At 38.4% G+C, this 19688-nt stretch overlaps 3 protein-coding genes across 3 annotated transcripts in view; all 3 read right to left on the bottom strand.

Moving 5' to 3' along the window:
• Window positions 1-1469: 1469 nt before the first annotated feature.
• LOC122644586 (2-methylpropanoate--CoA ligase CCL4-like) lies at window positions 1470-3651 on the bottom strand. The gene is made up of 2 exons (XM_043837965.1): window positions 2822-3651; window positions 1470-2310 (listed from the first exon to the last, which is right to left on the bottom strand). The coding sequence occupies exons 1-2, from the start codon at window positions 3626-3628 to the stop codon at window positions 1471-1473; spliced, it is 1647 nt and encodes a 548-aa protein (XP_043693900.1). The 5' UTR covers window positions 3629-3651; the 3' UTR covers window position 1470.
• Window positions 3652-10787: 7136 nt separating this feature from the next.
• On the bottom strand, window positions 10788-14174 carry LOC122644583. The gene is made up of 4 exons (XM_043837961.1): window positions 13817-14174; window positions 11537-11695; window positions 11289-11397; window positions 10788-11135 (listed from the first exon to the last, which is right to left on the bottom strand). The coding sequence occupies exons 1-4, from the start codon at window positions 14135-14137 to the stop codon at window positions 10951-10953; spliced, it is 774 nt and encodes a 257-aa protein (XP_043693896.1). The 5' UTR covers window positions 14138-14174; the 3' UTR covers window positions 10788-10950.
• A 3909-nt stretch (window positions 14175-18083) lies between these two features.
• The window catches only part of LOC122644581 (pre-mRNA-processing protein 40C), a 94287-nt gene continuing 92682 nt past the window's right edge, over window positions 18084-19688 (bottom strand). Inside the window, exons 19-20 of the mRNA XM_043837959.1 lie at window positions 19664-19669; window positions 18084-18106 (exon numbers count right to left, since the gene is read on the bottom strand). The gene's annotated coding sequence lies outside the window, so the exon portion shown is untranslated. The remainder of the gene's footprint in view (window positions 18107-19663; window positions 19670-19688) is intronic.

Raw genomic sequence — 19688 nt, 5'->3', positions numbered from 1 at the left:
TAAAATTATGATACAACCCTTATATAAATTACAATTATTAATCGTGTTTAGTTTGAATATGCATCTTAAACATGTCTTAGCAGTTCCAGTAGTGGTGGAGGTGGTGGCGATGCTACTGGTGGAGATGGTGGTGGTGGTGGTGGTATTTTATTTTGAACATGAAATTACTACTTTGCCCATCAAATTAACCATGTGCTCATTAAAGAGCAACTCTCCCTTATTTCTTCCTTTTATTTATGGGACAAAAGCTTCAAATTAGAGCTTCTTTGGTTTTTTTGGATTTCTTAGCAACATTTTTGTCCCGATTCATTCACAGGAACAAAAAAATGAACCATTGTTAGCAAATAGATTCTCTTTTTTTTTTTAATTGTTCCTAAGAAGAAAAAATACAGAGAAATAGGGAAATAGAAGTATTATCATGTAGGCCCTTATTGCTCTTGTCACAAAACTATCCCGTACTAATTGGTCATTGATTCAAAAATCAGTTCCCAAAGCCATCCAATTAGTAAGGGGCGACATTAGCTAGTTCCAGGTTTTAGTGGGTCTATTTCGAGACTCTTCTAATTCTAGTCCAATAATCATCTTCTATAATTGCCTTTTACTAGCGGCTTCACTTTGGCACCAGGTCATTCTTTCGTAAGAGGATTGAGACAAAAGATCGACTGCTCTGATACTAAAGATACGAATTTTGAGAGAACTCAACCTTATAAGCCTGACTTATAAGATAAGGGAACTCAAGCCCATATCAACCCACATCAAATCTCTTCCTTAATCGACCTATGATCAACCCCAATTTGGATCATCTACTGCTGAGCTGTTTGGCTGGACCGTGCTGCCTAGACGAAGCAAGGCGCACAATGACCGCCGAACCCCTAACCGAACCCCTTGCCCGAGTGGGGGTAAGATGGTCATTGTGCACCTCACCGTGTCTGGGAACCACAATCCTACCGGATAGCTCGACAGTAGAGGATTTGGATCCTGATCAACCCTCATATGATTGATATGAAATCATACCTGACTGGACTCTAGAAACAATGACATTAAGTTCCACTTTTTAATTTACATGTGTCAGCATTGGATCCATAGAAAAATATAAGAAAAGAAAATCTGCACCTCACCCTTACCCGAACATCTTGCCCGAGTGGGGATAAGACGATCGATCATTGTAGGCCTCACCATGTCTGAGCAGCACGATCCTACCGAACAACTCAGCTGTAGAGGATCTGGATCCTGATCAACCCTCATATGATTGATATGAAATCGTACCTGACTGGACTCCAAAAACAATGACATTAACTTCCACTTTAGACTTTACATGTGTCAACATTGGATCCATAGAAAAAGATAAGAAAAAAAAAATCAATTATCATAGACATTAACTTCCAGTTTTTACTTTACATGGGTCAACATTGGATCCATAGAAAAAGATAAGAAAAGAAAATCAATCTTCCATGATAATTGTGTTAGGTCTTACATCCTACTCTTCTGAAGAGGACCCAAACTCTTGGCCATATCTCTAAGCATAAACTTCTGAATTTTCCCTGTCGATGTCTTTGGTAGCTCATCAATGAAGATTACTGTCTTAGGGACCATGTAGTGGGGCAACTTAGCTCTACAGAACTCTATAATCTCCTTCTCTGATGGTTTCTTAGACTCTGATGTCTTCAAGGTCACGAAAGCACAAGGGGTCTCACCCCAAAACTCGTCCGGTCGAGCCACCACAGCCGCTTCATGAACCGCCGGGTTAGAGTACAACACTGACTCAACCTCAACACTGCTCACATTCTCCCCACCACTTATAATCACATCCTTCAATCTGTCCTTGATCTGTATATACCCATCTGGGTATATTACACCCATGTCACCCGTATGGAACCAACCCGCTTTCATGGACTCGGTTGTTGCACCCGGGTTTTTCAAATAACCCAATGTAATACTCCCACCCCGCAGAACGATTTCACCGAGTGAAGAACCGTCCCACTTCACACTCGCCCCTGACTTGGTATCCACTACATCTATTGCTGCCGTGGCGGCGGTCCTCACCCCTTGTCTTGCCTTCAACCTTGCCCGGTCTGTCAATGGTAACCGATCCCATTCGGGTTTCCATGCACACGTGATTATGGATCCGGCTGTTTCCGTCATCCCGAACCCATGACTCAGGACGAATCCTAGAGCTTCCATCCTCGACAGAATTGCCGCCGGTGGGGGTGACCCACCGGTCATGATCTGGACCCGGTTCGGCAACGGTCCACTCTGTTGTACACTTGATAGCATGTTGAGCACGATAGGTGCACAGCACATGTGGGTCACCTGATTGTAAAGGTATCAATTTAAAACCGAAACCAAAATCAGAACAGAAACCAGCCATTTAAAATCGAATCAAAATAAATCGGTTCAATTTTAGTTTCAAAAGCTAAAATCTTTTCTTAATATGATTGGATTTCAGTTTCATTATTAAAACCGTTTAACCGAGTGAATTACATATTTTCAAACCAAAGATGGAACAAGGTAAAGTTATATTCTTTAATTTTTAATATTTCAATTAAATGAGATTAATAGATTTTATTTTATTTTTAATGTTTAGAAACTTTTTGGTCGATTATTTCCTTGACAAATATAGATTTATATTGTTGGTAAAGATGTAAAAAGTTTGCCCAACATCTAGAGTAAAGTCATTGAAACGAATAAATTGATTCGATTTTGATTTTGAAAATATTTTATTTTTCTTGATTCGAATAGATTTTGGTTTCTATATTTTGTATTTTAAGTTAAATCGAAATCAAATCCAAATATCTGAAATCGAATCGATTGACACCCTTACCTGGTAGCGACGTATTGCATCGTAGATCGTTGCTCCATCGAATTTACGGAGACAGATGTTTATTGCACCAACGGCAGCCATTGCCCAAGTGAAACTCCAGCCGTTGCCATGGAACATAGGTAGGACCCACAAGAATACGGGTTGTTTCGGTACTGACCAATCGATCAGAGTATCAAGGGCCATGATGAACAGCCCACGATGGCAGTGAACAACTCCCTTTGGAGAAGAAGTGGTACCTGAGGTATAATTGAGAACCATAGGGTCCCACTCACTCTCCGGTCTAATCCACTTGAATGCCGGATCACCTTTCGCAATAAGGCCTTCATATGTACGGTCAGGATCACTGATGAGCGAAGATTCCACATCATCGTCGGTGATGAAATAGAGTGAAGGAGGTGAAGTGTCTGATGGGAATAAAGAGATGGCTTCTAAGATAAGGTTGCGAGAGGGATAGTCAACGAAGAGAAGCTTTGACTCACTGTGACGGAGTAGAACGGAGATGGTGTGGGCGTCAAGGCGAGTGTTGATGGTGTTGAGGGTGGCGCCGCTCATGGGGACAGCAAAATGGAGCTCATAAAGGGCTGGGATATTTGGGGCAAATACGGTGACGACTTGCTTTCTTTCGATGCCGAGGGAGACGAGGGCGGAGGCGAGTTGCCGGCAGCGGCGGTATGTTTCCGACCATGTGTAGGTGGTGTTGTTGTAGATGATGGAAGTGTAATTTCCATAGACAATAGCAGCTCGTTCAAGGAAACCTATTGGAGTAAGTGGAGAAGAATTAGCACTGTTTGGCTTCAGGGTATCCATGGCTTCCCTCTCTCTTTTTCTTTTCTCTCATAATTATAGGAAAGGTTTCAACAACATTGAAACTTATATGGATTATGATGTAGGTGCTACAATGAATGGAATCTTAGATTATTAGGTGGTGGTGATAATAGGATTTTAAGTTTAGGTCACAGATTTCATACACGGCACGGTCATGTCCCCTCTCACAAGGAATTGGAAAAGTCATAAAACCCCACTTCTATTTAGTGCCTTGAAACTTTCACTCTCTCACATGCACGGCTTACACAGCCGTGTATGAAAACTTGTCCCCTTAAGTTTATCATGTTGTGAATATACAAATTAAAAGTTGTATTAGTTAGTTAATTATTCTTGAGGGAGGAATTTTTAAAATTTTTTTAATTAGCGGGTATTTCGAGACAATCAAGGTGGATTTTGTTGTTTTGATGGTTGGATGGAGATGGACATGATATGAAATATGATTCCATTGGTTTTGTGTCGAATCTAATAATTGATTGGGGGAATATTCTATGTGGAACCACACGAGTGGAGCAGCCAATGAGAACATGCATTGGCATCTAGGGGTGGAATTTCTGCCTCATGGGGGTGGGCAGTCATTTCTCCCCCACTGTGTCTGGGTGGGGACGTACCCCACCCCACCTCACAGAGAACATTTTTCGTAATTGATTAATCATAATATATGTATTAGAATGTATGGTTTTTTTTACAATATAATTTGGAAGATAAATGATTGAATACAACATCAAAATTTTATTTTGACATGTGGTCAAATGCGATTATGACATGATCACACAATACCACTCTTATCCCATCGACAAATTGTCGCCTTTGTTGATGAATTCGAAAATACCATTTCCTTGGTCATCTGATGTTACAGATGAAGGAAACTCAGTCCTAAAACATATATGTGAGTACAAAATCGATGTGAACAAAAGCATACCAAATTTGAGGACCTAGACCCTCTCCAACGTGCATCTGACGACTGGGAACATCTAGCACACACCCTGAATGCCAACTTTGAGCCTCAAGTAAACTACTCACATAATAGTGTACATTTGATCCAAAGTGGGTCGACAAGGATGTCGACCGTTAAAGGGTGGGGTAATGTTATGTACAATAGTCCCACATCGGTCCCATAAGGAATTGAATGTGAACATATATAATATTGGGTTCCCTTCCCTTATAGACCGGTTTATGAGGGTGAGTTCTTCCAATCCTAACATGATCATAGTGGAGGAAAATTTCCTACACTTATATGTAGGATTGATGTTCACTTTTATCCTAAATTTCATAAGCACGTGATTTATCTCCTTTTCATGGATACAGGTCCTCTTCAATCTTTATTGCTACATGGGCAAATGGGCCTCAATAGGGAAAGTTAAATTTCAAAAAAAGTGAAATTTATGTTTGAGAGAATGACCTACACCAATGCCCCTTGGCAGCCACACGAGAGCACTTACATGTGATTTGCCTAAAATATTTGAGTATTCTTTGTTTCAATTTTACAACTAATGTCTAAAAGAAGTGCGCTAAAAGCCTAAGACGTTTCACTAATGACTATTCGATTTTGGAGTGGCAAGAGTAAGAGATAGGCCTAGGGGAGCACTGCACTTGCATGTGATTTGCTTCAACTTTTTTCTGCAATTTTACAACCACTATCTAAAAAAAATATGCTAAGACATAACTAATTACCAGAAAAAAATCCTCTAAAGTGCACTGCAGTGCGGCCTTATGAGTTCGACACGTGGATGATGTAATATTCAACGGTGTGAGCTCGATTGTACTTTTTTTTTTTTCTTCTCGAGGTTGGCACCATTGGATGTTACATCATCCACATGTTGAGCTAGCAAAGCCGCACCACAATGCACCGCCAAATCGGTGCACTTCAAAGGATTTACCGTCCAATTTTCTTTAGTTGGGTCACGTTGTTTATTAAATTATATATTGAATGTGATTACGAATTACGAAACGAAGCTAATTAACCTTCCAATACAAATTTTTTGAGAAAATTACTTAGACACCCCTTGTACTATGACCATTTTGCTTACGATCACCAACGTTTCAAACAATTACTTAACACCCCCTAAAACTTGACGGTGTTAATTTGCTGTTAGTGGTTGAATGGAAAAATCCATTTTACCCTTATCACATATTCAATAGAAAAATAGTGAAATTGACAGGTTTACCCCCTTCTTCTTCCTGCAACCGAAAAAGAAAAAAAAGGGGCAGCCATGGCTGTGCGTGAAGATAACGAGAGATTGAGACCTGAACTCTGCGGTTTCTTGATTTTCGATTCAATCTGAACCCAGAATTCTGTGCACCCAAAAACCCATAAATCCGTTTTCAAAATCGTTTCTTTTTAATCTCCTTCTCTCAAACGTAATCATCTTCTGGCCAAATCGAGGTATCTTTCGATCCGTATGAATATGTCAGGCAGAAATCCCACATATACCAACCCAGAACCCTGCAAACATCTAGCAGATTACAAGCTAAAACATGGATTGAGTGGTTACAATTCCCTCCAGAAGAGCCTCAATACAAACCCAAATGGAAGAACAGCCATGGACAGAAGCCAAACAAAGATACCCAGATGCAGTTTTTGTTCTGGTATCAAGGGAGACTGTATTTCTGTTTGATTTGTTCCTCTGTTTCATGTTGTCAGTTACCCGATTCAAATCACGCCCTCTTACATTCCCAAACTGAGATTGGTCATGAGATTGCAGTGGACATGGAAAGAGCAGAGTTTTTTTACTGTGTATGTTGTGATCAGGTATATGATCCTGACTTTGATAAGGCGGTTATGTTTAAACAGATCAAGGAGATACCTAGAAACAGCAATGAAGGGGAAATTGACAAAGAGAATTGCAATAAGAGGAGGAAGGTGATCTCTAAGTCTGTGAGAGATTATATGAATGCGAAAGACTTGGTTGAAATTGGACCGGGGACCGAATTCGTGTCTCCCTTGGGCTTTGGGAGGTCTTCACGCACAGCCATGGCTGCCGGTTTTTTTTCTTCACGCACAGCCATGGCTGCTGGTAAATCAATGGACCTTGAAAAAGGCCTCTAAAAGCTTTTAGAAAATCTACTCAGCTATGAAAAACGGGGAAAAAGTGATTTCATCTTTCAAATAGCAAGGAAATATAACCAAGGTTTTAAAACAAGGAATCGGGGTCCAATCTGGATTCAGCCGGAATCAGTCCTAAGAACCCTAGATTAGGCCATCAGATCTGCAAACTCTGACAGCATTTGCTACCGATCCCAAACACGAATAAAGGAGGAGAGTTGGTGCGTTAAGCCGACAGCTAGCACTGGAAAAAAAACCCTAGCCAAATAACCTTATATTATCAACGGTATGCTAGGACATTCCCCACTCGAATAACCAACATGCTACCCTATGATCTGGGTGTAGCGAAAAGTGAGCAAGGATTACCTAAGGCATCCCTTGTAAGCACGTCACTTTGGATGTGGTGACAATTTGACAAGGGTTCTCACACTAAGGATGAGTGCGGGTAAAGAATCTAATCCAAAAGCGTAGGATCAAGTTAGCATCTTGAAATTTTGGATCTTTAATGAGTAAGAGTTTAGAATTGATATATGCTATGAGGAGAAGGATTAACATAGGTTGTATTCAAAAGACAAGATAGAAAGATTAAAAAACTAAGGAGTTGGACGACTTTAAACTTTGGTATATGAGGGATAAAAGTAATAGAAATGAAGTAGGCATACTAGTGGATAGAATTGAAAGAATGATATGGTGGATGTTAAAAGATTTAGAAATAAGAAAATAACGATCGAGTTTGTGTTGGAGAAAAAGGTTGTCAATATAATTAGCGATTACACTCCCCAAATAGGATTGGATGAGAGTAGTAAGTTATAATTTTGGAAACATATAGATGGATTAGTGCAAGGTTTTAGTCAAGGAGAAAAAAATTACTATTACTGGTGATCTAAATGAACATGTAGGCAGGGTTGTAAATGGATAACCAAAAATCCGAATTCGATCCGCATCCGTATCCGTTTAAGGGCATCCGTATTCGTTTAGAGATATCTAGAAAAAAATCCGAATACTCCGATAGAAATCCGAATCCGAATACTTAATTATAAAAAATTAAGTAAATAACGATCTTTGGGGTTTTTGAAGATTCAACAGGTTCTAGAATATGAGGAAAAGAGAATCATGATCTAAAACTATTGATTGATAGTGAATTGTATCCACTAGGGGGAGGAAGGTTCGAGTTACACAAGGCAGAGGTGTAAACGGATGGCCGAAAATCTGAATTTGATTCGCATCCAAATCCATCCAAATCCGCTTAGAGGTATTCGTATCCGACCAGAAAATATCTGAATCCGATTACATCCGATCAGTATTCGAGCTGAATCCGATCCGTTTACAGGCCTACATGTAGGGAGAAATCGTATAGGTTATGAAGTTGTACATGTAGAATATGATTTGAAGAAAGGAATGAGGATGGGATCTCAGTTTTATATTGTGTTGTAGCTTATGATTTTATCCATTGTAAACACCTACTTTTATAAAAGGAACATATAGTTACCTTCAAAAGTGGACACCATAGTAGCCAAATAGATTTCTTCCTAACTAGAATGTCCAATAAATTGTTATGTAAAGACCATAAGGTTATACCAGGAGAGAGTCTAACCATGCTACATATATTTGTGGTCATGGATATGTGCCTCATTATGCAAAATTGTTTGAAATGTGAGTTTATCTATCCTAGGATAAGGTGGTGGAGTTTAAAAGGAGATACCTTGAAATCATTTACTGATAAAGTGGTCAAACAAGATTCTTGTATTAAGAAGGTTACTAAAGACGTCCTAGACGAATCGAAAGAAAAAACATAGGGAGAGTTGGTGGTAGGATCATGAGGTTCAATCAGTCATTAAGATTAAGAAAACTAGTTTTATGACATGGCAAATGAATAAAGATGTAGAGAATTTGAAAATGTATAGATTTATCAGAAATGAAGCTAAGAAATTTGTCGAAAAAGCAAGAGCAAAGAAATATGAAGATCTTTAAAACAATCTGAGTATAAAGGAATGGGAAAAACTATCTATATTATAGCTAAAATGAGGAAAAAGAAGAGTAGAGATCTGGACCATGTTAGATATGTTGCTGGTAAAAACTATATTTTTGGTATATCAGATGTATTAAAAGTGAAAATCGTAAAGTACTAATAAAGGATGACAACGTTAAGATGAAAAGATTATTTCTGTAGTTTCCTAAATGAAGACAATTCGAGTAATAGTGTTCTAGAAAATTACATTACCGATCAAGACACTACATGTCGTAGAAATGTACAAAAAATTAAGATGTCTAAAATAAATAAAAGAAACTTTAAGGAAGATGGAAGTAGGCAAGACACTAGGCCTAGATAAAATTCCAATAGAAGTATGAAAGAGCTTATGAATGGGTGTTTTATCTTGGTTTACCAAACTATTTAATAAAATTACGAGCACAAGCAAAATGTTAGATGAATGGAGGAGAAGCATTGTGGTTTTGATTTACAAAAACAAAAGTGATATTTAGAGCTGCACTAGCTATAGAGACATAAAACTAATAAATCATATTATGAAATTATGAGAGATGGTTATTGAAATCCATCTGTGAAAAAATACTACTATTACGGAAAACCAATTTATGTTACGAAGATCTACGACATAAGCTATTCTCTTAGGAGATTCATGGAAAATTTTAGAGATTGCAAAAAGGATCTTCATATGGTTATTATTGGTCTAGAAAAAGCTCATGACAAAATCCCTAGAGAATTACTTTGGCAAGTACTAGAGAAGATAAGTGTTTCAAGTAAATATGCCGATATAAGTAAATATATAAATGATAACTAATTTAAGAACTGTGGGGGGGGGGGTCAAGGTAGTGAATTACCAATTACAATTGAGTTACATCAATATCAGCTTTAAACCTTTATTTGTTTGCACTTACCACGAATGATTTAACCAAAGACATTCAAGATGAGATTCCTTAATTTAGTTTTTTTGTGGATGATATTGTTTTGGTGGATGAGACAAAAAGTAAGGATTAACGTTAAATTAGATTAAGGAGATCAACCTTGGAATCAAAAGGTTTTAAGATAAGTAGAACGAAAATAAAGTATGTGATGCGTAACTTTAGTTGCACTAAGATGGATAATGAGGTGGTGAAAATTGATGAGACAAAAATTCCAAAAAATGGTTATTTTAAATATATGTGTTCAATCATAAATAAAGTAGATGATACTAATGATGATTTTTCAAACAGAATTAAAATAGGATGGCTGAAGTAGATAGTTGCATTTGAATTGTTGTGTGATCAATATATTCTTTTAACTTATAGGACAATCATACAATTGGCAATGATGTATGATGCTGAATGTTGGGTTGTTAAGAAGTTTCATATAGATAAACTTAGAATAGCGGAGATGAGGATGTTTAGATGGATGTGTAACAAAGCTAGGAAGGATAAAGGAATGATCATATTCAAACTGTCTTGAAAGTAACTCCAATACATGATATGCTACGAGAAAATCATTTGAAGTGGTATGACCATGTTCAATGGAGGCCTTTGGATGCTCTAATATGGAGGAGTGATTTGATTCGGATTGAAGGAAACAAAAGAGCAAGGCCAAACTTTAAATGGCCCTAGGAGAAGTGGTACGGAAAGACATACATAGCTTAGGCCTTGTATCAATTATGAACTCAAATAGATCCAATTAGAGGGTAAGGTTCGATATGGCTGACCCCATTTAATTGAGATAAAGTAGTAATTAGTTTGTTTAATCAAACATGTCAGCTAGGTTGAAATCTAAATCGGTCGTGACCAATTCCAATCCAAATTGGCTGATTCACGATCTAATTCCCAGTTTCTTGAAACAATGAATTCAGTCATAAGTAAATCTATTTCAAGTAAGTGTTCATCATTCCAGCGGTCCAGCCTGGAGCCCTGGTCAGATCAAAATCATATTTTTCTTAATAAAATCCACAACTGAAACCGAACCATTAGATCAAGATAAAACTGAAATGTCACAATTTATGCAGAACTTCTTGTCTTCCAATCAACCCTAACCTACAGATTCAAGATTCATTACCTCTCTGATTTATGAGCAGCAATTCCACAGACCAAAAGAGAAGAAATTGCAAAACAACTTTATTGTACCAGATCCTTTTTTCTATTTCAAGTAGTAAGAACAGAAAGCAATATAAATTTCACAAATTCTCTCTGAAAAAATGAGTGATTATTATGAGTTTCAATGGGTTCTTAACTAGTAAGAAAATAAACAGCCAATGGCAGAGGGAAAGTCTCCATTAACATGCTAAGATGTGCCCACAGTATCGTAGTGCATGCCAGAATTGCCGATTACTTCAAACTCTTTGGCACTTAATGTCTCGCAATCGCTGATTGAGGCTACTCTTCTGGTTTGCAGATATGCACAATAGTCTACTGTAGGCGTGGTTACATCCTCCAGTATTGCAGTGATAGCAACCACAAGTGCTTCCGCTGCATACACAGATGAAAAGCTCAAGATGATCACAACCCAAGCATCTAATTAGAGGATACTATTCATTTGAATTGCTCAATACTCAATGATATTTTGTAGCGAAATTGAAATGAAAACTTAGAATCAATGGTCACCAAGAAGACAAAGCATACCATGTGTGACAAGCAACAAGTTTTCGTGAGGATATTTATCTGCAAGAGCCTTAATAACCCGTTTATACCGGTCCCTAACATCAGTTTTCGATTCCCCCCACTTTGGCAACTGCAATTCCTCATGGATAACTGCTATGTCAGTAAGACATAAATAGATACAAAAAACACAACCGCCAATTCCTCATTGATCTAGGCTTTTGTACTAAGAACATCACAGGAGACATATCAAAGAAGGTTCAAGCATGTACCTCTTTGTAAACAGGTTCAACAGAGCTATCCACTGTTCCAGCTGGTAACATCTCTTCAAGCTTTGAGATTTCATAAACAAACTTGCCATCTTTTGGAAGAAATTCAGTTTTGATGGCTTCGGTACTTAGGTACTCACACAATCCATACTCAATAGAGACCTGAAATGAAGTTGAAAGGTCCAACCAAATAACACCACAGTTAATGATCATTTTTGGCAAAGCAACCTATGTAAGTTCAGCAAAACAAGCCATGCAAAATGCAAGAAATGAACTGTTGTTAGCTTGAAAATATCATTTACTTAGATCAAATGATGTAGATCAAAGGTCCATGTGTAGCCGCAGGAACAAGCCCCAAACCAGCCCAGTGTAGTTGTGGGATTCAACTGCTGTGAGAGGCAATCTGATCTGATGATGCGGCAGGCTTTTGTTGGTTCGATGAAGCATCACATAAGGCAGCCCCACTCCAGATAGAAGCGTGAAGAAAAGAAGGAACCAAGACAAAATCCCAAAAAAACAATAATTTACTGTTCATGAGAACAGTACCACGAGTTATTGTTCACTTGAATAGTGCTATGGGCTCATATGGACAGCTGGCATGAAAGATTAGATGCTGCCAATATCATATCCCTAGTTGTTATTTCATTAGTTTCTATTTTGTTAGTTATTTGTTTCTAAGTTAGAGTTTCTATTTTAGTTGCTCAGCTGAGTTGGAATTTCTATTTTAGTTACCTTTAAATTTTGTTTCTTAGCAAAGTTCAATTACTTGTAACTCAAGTCTCAGCTCTTCTTGAGATTTTCTATTTTTATTGTTTCTATTTTGGACTCACCCTTGAGTCTATATAATGTAATGCCCTTAGAGGCATCCACACGATTTAATGAATGAAGTTATATTGCTGTTTTGCAAGGCATTGTCCTGAGATAGGTTGAGAAGGGTGAGATGCCCAGGCTGAGATAGCCAACCCCAGTATCGGTGAGAGGCCGTGGGTGAGAGACCCAGAGTGCGAGGCTCCATGCTATCAATCCAAACTATCCTTCTATCTTGTTCTATTTTTTCTTTTTTGTCTTCTATTACAATTGATTTCAGAGAGTTCTAACCTGAAAGTTACTAATCTGCTGAAGACCATTCAAAAGACTGAATCAGCCACTGGAATTGATTTTCGATTGTTACATGAAGGCCTAAGAATATCAGTACATTGATCCTACTGTAGTGTTAATTCTTAATTGAACTGACATCTACATTATCAAATCAACAAGCTCTACTTCAGAGGCAAAATAATGAGCCACTCTTTCCAAAATGTATAAAAGACTCGAAATGTTCAGCATATTGAACTTTAGGTTCTCTTCATTAGGTTGTTTTCAACATATTCCTAGATTTCATTAAAAGGAGGCTTACAATGACACTGTTTTGAGCTTTGATCAGCTAGTTTATTTCTAATTTTAGTGTTGGGGACTTGGGTATAATTCATCCTTAACCGTTAAGGAGAGGGTGCTGAAGTTCCTATAAGTCTCCACATTGGGCTACTACTCACATCCGATGTGGAATTATTTCTTCCATCCTCCACGTGGAATCCCAACAATCTCCCCCTCTCCTCCTCTACAAGGAGGTACACCGGATTACCACGCCTTGACTCTGCCACAATCTTGGACCTACCATGCCCTCCCCTGCCACAACATTGGCTCTAATATCACTGGTTAAGGACTTGGCAGGAACTCATCCTTAAAATCTAATCAACCATTAAGGAGAGGATGCACAAGTATCTATTAGTCTTCACATCGAGCTATAACAATTTCCATCTTTTCGTGTGAAACCCCAACAATGGGATCCTAGCAGTTAAGAATTCCCTCCTAAAGGAATTCTTTTTCTACAATTCTCTTGAGGGTCATAGCAATATTTAGTGACCTTACACCAAGACATCAGGACAGTTCCTCAAGCTAAATATGAAGCCCAAGCCTATCCATGAAATGAGATTTGCATCCAGATCTGAATTGTCTTTGTTGGAAATTATTAACACTGAGAAACAGTTTGAAAGAACCCAGATGGTCCTAAAAAATAAAAACTACCTGTCAGAAAATCAGAAATAAAGAGGGGGTATTCCTCAATCAAAATCCCAAAATCAAATTGATGATCCAACATTTAACCACATATACCAAGAACAAATTATGATTATAGTCCAATTAGGGGCTGATCTAAACAAAAACAATTAACAAGTAAACCCCTGAAAACCAATCAAAACAGAAAACAAAGAAAATCCATTCTAGTATATAATCTAACAAACAAACCTTGAGTTTTGAAGGATCGATTTCAATGTTATCGCCGGTAACCTGGGAACCATCATCATGAATAGCACAGAGAGCAGAGACGGCCTCATTAGTAGTCTGGAGGCAACGGGTGAAAGGAGAAGTAAAGACTCTGTGAATAGGGAACCCAAGTTTCTCTCTCAGTGTTCTTCCGGTGGAGAATGCTCGCATCCTACCCCCTTCGGTCAGGTATGGATCCCAAGGCCTGGGAGCCGATAATACCCAAGTGGGATCTGCATGGTCAATCCGATCGCCGTGCCTCAACACAACCACGTTTTGCAGAAATTGACTTTCTAATGCCATTTTCTCGAACGATTGAAGCAGAGCAGAACAAAGGGAAAGAAATAATGAGAGAATCTGAATGGGAAGAATGGAGGGTAGAAGTTATATTTATATATGAGAAGAAGAAGAGATGAAAATTGGTAATAAGGGACTCCCTACTGCTTAAGCCGGAAGCGAAGCAGCGGCATATCCAGCATCTTTGGAGATGCTTTCTCGGAAAATGTTTTACCCAAAAAATAAAAAAGGTTCTGGGAGATGGGCTGACATGGGCCCACTTGGCAAAAAGGATTCTGGTTTGATGGTCTGAATGGTTCTCCCTCCATGCTAAACCAAGATTGTCATCGGTTCGGTTCAAAATAAAAAAAAATGTGAGGTCTAACAAAAAAAAAAAAGGGAACCAAGGGAGTCAAAAATGACGAAAAATGAAAAATGAAGGATGAAAGATGAAAAATAGAAAATAAAAATTAAAAAAAATTTAAAAATCAAAACTAAACTGAGAGAATATGATCACATTTTCAAAACCAAAATCGAATTGGTTCGATTCAATTATTTATTTAGTTTTAATTTGGTTTCATATTTGGTTTGTGTTCTATTTTAGGTGTTTGGGCCAATTTTTTACATCTTCATCAATTTAAAAACCCTTATTTTTTAGGGTTTAGTCGGTTCCTTTGGTTAAACCATGCTCCCAATTCTCAGATCGGATCGGCACAGATCAGTTGTATCGGATAAATTTGCCCCTAATTCTTCTTTAAAAATAGATTTTTTGATTAGTTTACCCCTTGTCTGTACTGTATTACTAATATGGTATTGACACGGTATTGAGATCGATCACTTGCAAAACCGATACATATTACCTGATACAGATGACAGATGAAACGATACCGATACCTCAAACCATGGTAGGGAGTGACTTGTTGGTGTGGTTAAAGCTAAATTAGAAATTGGGAGTTCCAGGCTTCTTCTATCTACAGTTAGAAGCAGGATCACTCTTATTCAGTCAATCACGGTACCCCCATTAGTTCAAGGCTTCTTCTATCTACAGCTAGAAGCAGGATCACTCTTATTCAGTCAATCACGGCACTCCCATTCCTTCATATTGGATTGTATAGAAAGGACTACGACTGCTCTTGGAAAATGTTTGCAACCCTAAGTCTAAACTCTTAAGGCGGTTTAGGTTTTAGAATCTAAAATTTTAGATCATAATTTTGTTCTATTACTCAGCTTTGGATGGAGACTTCTCACAAACCCATGTTCCACAACACCACCGTAAAAACAACCCTAATCCGGATACTAATGTAGTCTAGATATCTACATTTATCTAAATAATGTAAATTACTGGAATAAAATAATAAAAAGGATGAGAGAGAAAATATCTTTTTTGGGCCCAAAAAAAGCTTACTGGCATGATTCCCATAAATTTTTGACACTCCTGCTATGATCCCGATGAAATTTTGATCTTCATGGATTTCTTGGGATTATTTAGGTTTTCTGTGGTTTTTCCACTCTTAATGTAAATTTCTAGGATTCCTTTAGATTTTAGACTTTCTCAAGGGTTCAGGGCTCCAAGGGACTTGAGGGATTTTTTTCCCGGATGTGAGAGTAGAGAGAACAGAGCTATGGAGTTGTGAATTTGTGAGATGAGGAAGAGGAGGGTCTCCTTTTAATGTAGATCATTGGAGTCTCCAAAAGGGACCTTGGAGACTCCAAGGGGTGTGCCACTTTGTAGCTCTCTATTGGTCCAAAAAGTGGGCCTATGTGCTTAGAGAATGACTTTTGTAGACCAAACTTCGGAATACGATTCCGGGATATCTGACCGTTGGATTTTTACGACCATATACCACTATAAAGTTCTTTTAGAATACTATCCAAATGATGCAAAGATCAACCATAACTTAGGTCAGAATACATTGAGAATTGCGCTCAAAACGAGAGACCCACATGACATGTATTTTGATGAAATGATAGCCAAATAGTATTGTCTTCAAACAAAAATTTAGATTTAGTATTATTATGATAAGAAAAAGACTTTTCCTACTAATTTCTTCACATTCGGACAATGTTTGGGCACCCAAGTCATCCTAGGGGAAAATGGTCATTTCCTGTCAAGGCAAATTCAGGCTTTATATCAATGCCAATGGGTTCTTTAGGGTTACACAATTTAGTGTCTACACTTACCGGTTTGAATTCTTTGGACCCGACAAGGTAATTTTTGTGCATGCTTGTAACTGAGCAAAATAATATTTCTGGTAGATGATTCACCTTAAATGGATTTGGTACGTTGAAAGAGGTAAAAAGAAAAATTATTTAAAGTTTCATGAGCTATATTTTATACTAAAAAATTTATTTTTATTTAATCCTCTTATTAGGGAACAACCAACTACTAAGGACATGATAAGTGAGTTTCGTGAGGTTTATTTTATTTTATACCTAGATGACTAAAGGTACTTTAATTCTTGACCATGTCATGATAGTAAAACCAAGCTTCTCTCTTAGTGTTCTTCCGGTGGAGAACGCTCGCACCCTACCTTTTCCGTCAGGTATGAATCCCAATGTCGGGGAGCCGTTGATGTCCACAAGGGATCTGCATGGTCAATCTGATTGTCGTGCCTCAACATGACAAAGTTTTGCAGAAACTGACTTGCTAATTCCATTTCTTCAACAATTATTGGAGTGCAGAAGACAAGTCCCTACTGCTTAAGGTGGAAGCGAAGCAGTGGCATATCCAACATTTTTGGAAGATGCGATTGCATGTGAAATAGGTTTTTTTTTCATTTTCTCTCTTATTTATTTATTTTTTGAAAAATAAGTAACTCGTTTGGTCCTTTTTTACACTCACCATTTGTAGTCCTGATGAATGCATAAGTTACGTGGTATGAGTTCCTTGATTTGCTCAAGTGAGGAAAGGCTAAGATCGTGTGATAACTCATTTTCTAGCTCCCCCACCCCTTCTCCAATTTTTGTATGAAAATGTAAGAGGCGATCGATCTAGCACTCTATTGCATCGAATGTTATATGCCAATACCCTGTATTGTAAGACCCTACATACCCACTTCCCTCCCCCCCCCCCCCCCCACCTCCCCCAAAATAAATAAATAAATAACGAAAAGAAACCTGCAATTTAGTAGATTTTTGTGATAATCTAGGTGCCTTATCTTCAATTTTATTTTCTTCTTTTCTTTTTAAGCCAATGATATTTTTTTTTCTTAGGCAAGAGATCGTTGCCTAATCATACAGTCCTTGCACCAACATGGGGGTCAATACATGAGAACATGCGCAAAAGTATCAACATGGATGGAATTTTTTATTTAGATACATGGGATGGTAATTCCACGGGTTTTTGTGCCTGGCATAGGAGCCACACGACCAGACAATGTTTTTTCCCATTTTTTCTTGCTGCAAATTTGAGCTCTATCATATATTGGACCATATAACATATCATGGGAAGATACCTCTTTCGGTACCATATATTATTATAGAAAAATATTCATTTAATGAGTCTTATTAGAGTTGCAGTTTCCACAAAGATTAACAATGAGGGCTTCTGACTTTGTATTTTAAAACCCAACACCAAACTTGCCCCCATGGTGCCAAGGTTCAACTTTCAACCAACTTCTAAAGCTGTCTCTACAATAAAAAAATGGGAAGTGCTCTCTGTTCGCGATCGTGGCTCCTATGTTTGTATGAGACCCAATCAACATTTCTCTTTTGGTTCAATCTATGAAGGTAAGGGAGGTCATTTTTTAGGAAGGAAGAGAGAGATAGACATAGGTGCCGGCACGAGAGCCACACTCCTGGACAAAAAAATTTCTTCAAAAAAATATATATATATATATATAGAGAAAGAATTTACAAGGGATAAATATGATAGGGGCATGTCTACATATTTGTGATCCAAAAAAGATGCCACATGGAAGATATTTGAGCTGTCAAAGAAGCCTTTGCCCACTTGCATTCCCACCAATATCCTTTAGAAGGAAAAAAGAAAACATTCTTTTGAGGTGGGGGTTAATATTCTCAAGGGAATATGATGTATATGTAACACTTTATATTTAGTACTCTCACAAATTCTTTCTCTTTTCTTATCTCGATTCTTAGAGATGTGTTTGAGGTTATTCTAACTAAAACCCCTTGGTTATGAAGTAGTTTGCCTACAATTGTGCTAAGCATAGTTGGAAAACCATGTTTTTTGACTGACTCATCCTCCTCAAGGATTCGATTCCTCTATTTCCGTTTGCCAGGTATTGCCTTGCGCCCCCACATACAAGCGCGGTGGAAAGTACCGCCTTACCCCCCTCAGGCAAGGTGCTCGGACAGGGGTAAGGCAGTACATTCCGCCTTACTTGTGTGTCGGGCGCACACGGCAGTAGGGGCAGGCGGAAGTAGAGGAGTCGAATTGTCCTCCTCAATACCTGGTGTATTGGATGAGTCAAAATTGGTCAAGCACTCTATGACCTTGGTCATGTTTTTTATTATTTTAAATACATTAAGGGTTGTGATTAGTGTCACAACTGATTGCGACAACTCATATCACAAATATGGGGAGTCACGTGGCTCCTGTGCCTAGACACAGTTGCACATGAAAGTACCGTGTTACCCCCATGGACAAGTGGAAATTTCGTTCAGTGATGCTTACACGTGCACTCCCATTGGCCAGCACGCGTATGCAAGCTCTAGAGGCCCAGCTGACAGCATTCTCTTTGCCCACCACAAATATATCATAGCTCTCCATCTTAAAAGACCCCTTCATCTAAAATATTCAATGTCAAAGCTTAAAACAGTTCTTTACATCCTGTTAACGATATACATTGGCTGACTCATTAGCACATGTTTATAATGTTTATTACCATTTTATGTAACTGTCATTTTATGTAAACTACAGAATAGGTAGGTTGGTAGGTAGGAAATTCTTTATTTTCTTTCCTTTCTTATGGAGTGATTTACTCCAAAGATTTGTATATTTATTCACAAAATTGCTCAATGGAAATATATGAGATTTCCAACACATGAATCTTAACATGGTATCAGGGCAATACCGATCCTGAGCTTCTCTAATGGCTACGGCAGCCACTGATCCCTCTTCTCCATACTTCCTTCATAACTCCGACCACCCCAGCACGCCGCTGGTCACTCAACTTCTCAACGGCGACAACTTTCCGACATGGAGTCACGCAATCACCATGGCCCTTAGGCCAAAAACAAAATCTGTTCCATCGACGGTTCTCTCCCACAACTGGCCGACGACTCTAATGATCTGGCAGCTTGGAAACGCTGCAACCCCATGGTCACATCATGGTTGATCCATTCAACCATTCCTTCCATTGTCGATAGCATCTTATGGAGCACTAATACCCATGCCATTTGGAAAGACTTGTCTGCTCGATTTTCTCAACAGAATGCCCCTCGTATCTTCAAGATACAGCGCTCCATCTCCACTCTTTCACAGGGAACTGATTCCATTTCGAAATACTACACTATGTTGAAAGCCCTTCGCGATGAACTTGGTGCCTATCGCTCGCTGCCTACATGCACCTGTGGTGCCATGACTACACTCCACTCGTATGTGGAAACAGAT

The sequence above is a fragment of the Telopea speciosissima genome, chromosome 11, assembly GCF_018873765.1.
Source record: "Telopea speciosissima isolate NSW1024214 ecotype Mountain lineage chromosome 11, Tspe_v1, whole genome shotgun sequence".
Taxonomy (NCBI): Eukaryota; Viridiplantae; Streptophyta; class Magnoliopsida; order Proteales; family Proteaceae; genus Telopea; species Telopea speciosissima.
This window is presented reverse-complemented; position numbering and strand designations above follow the sequence as displayed.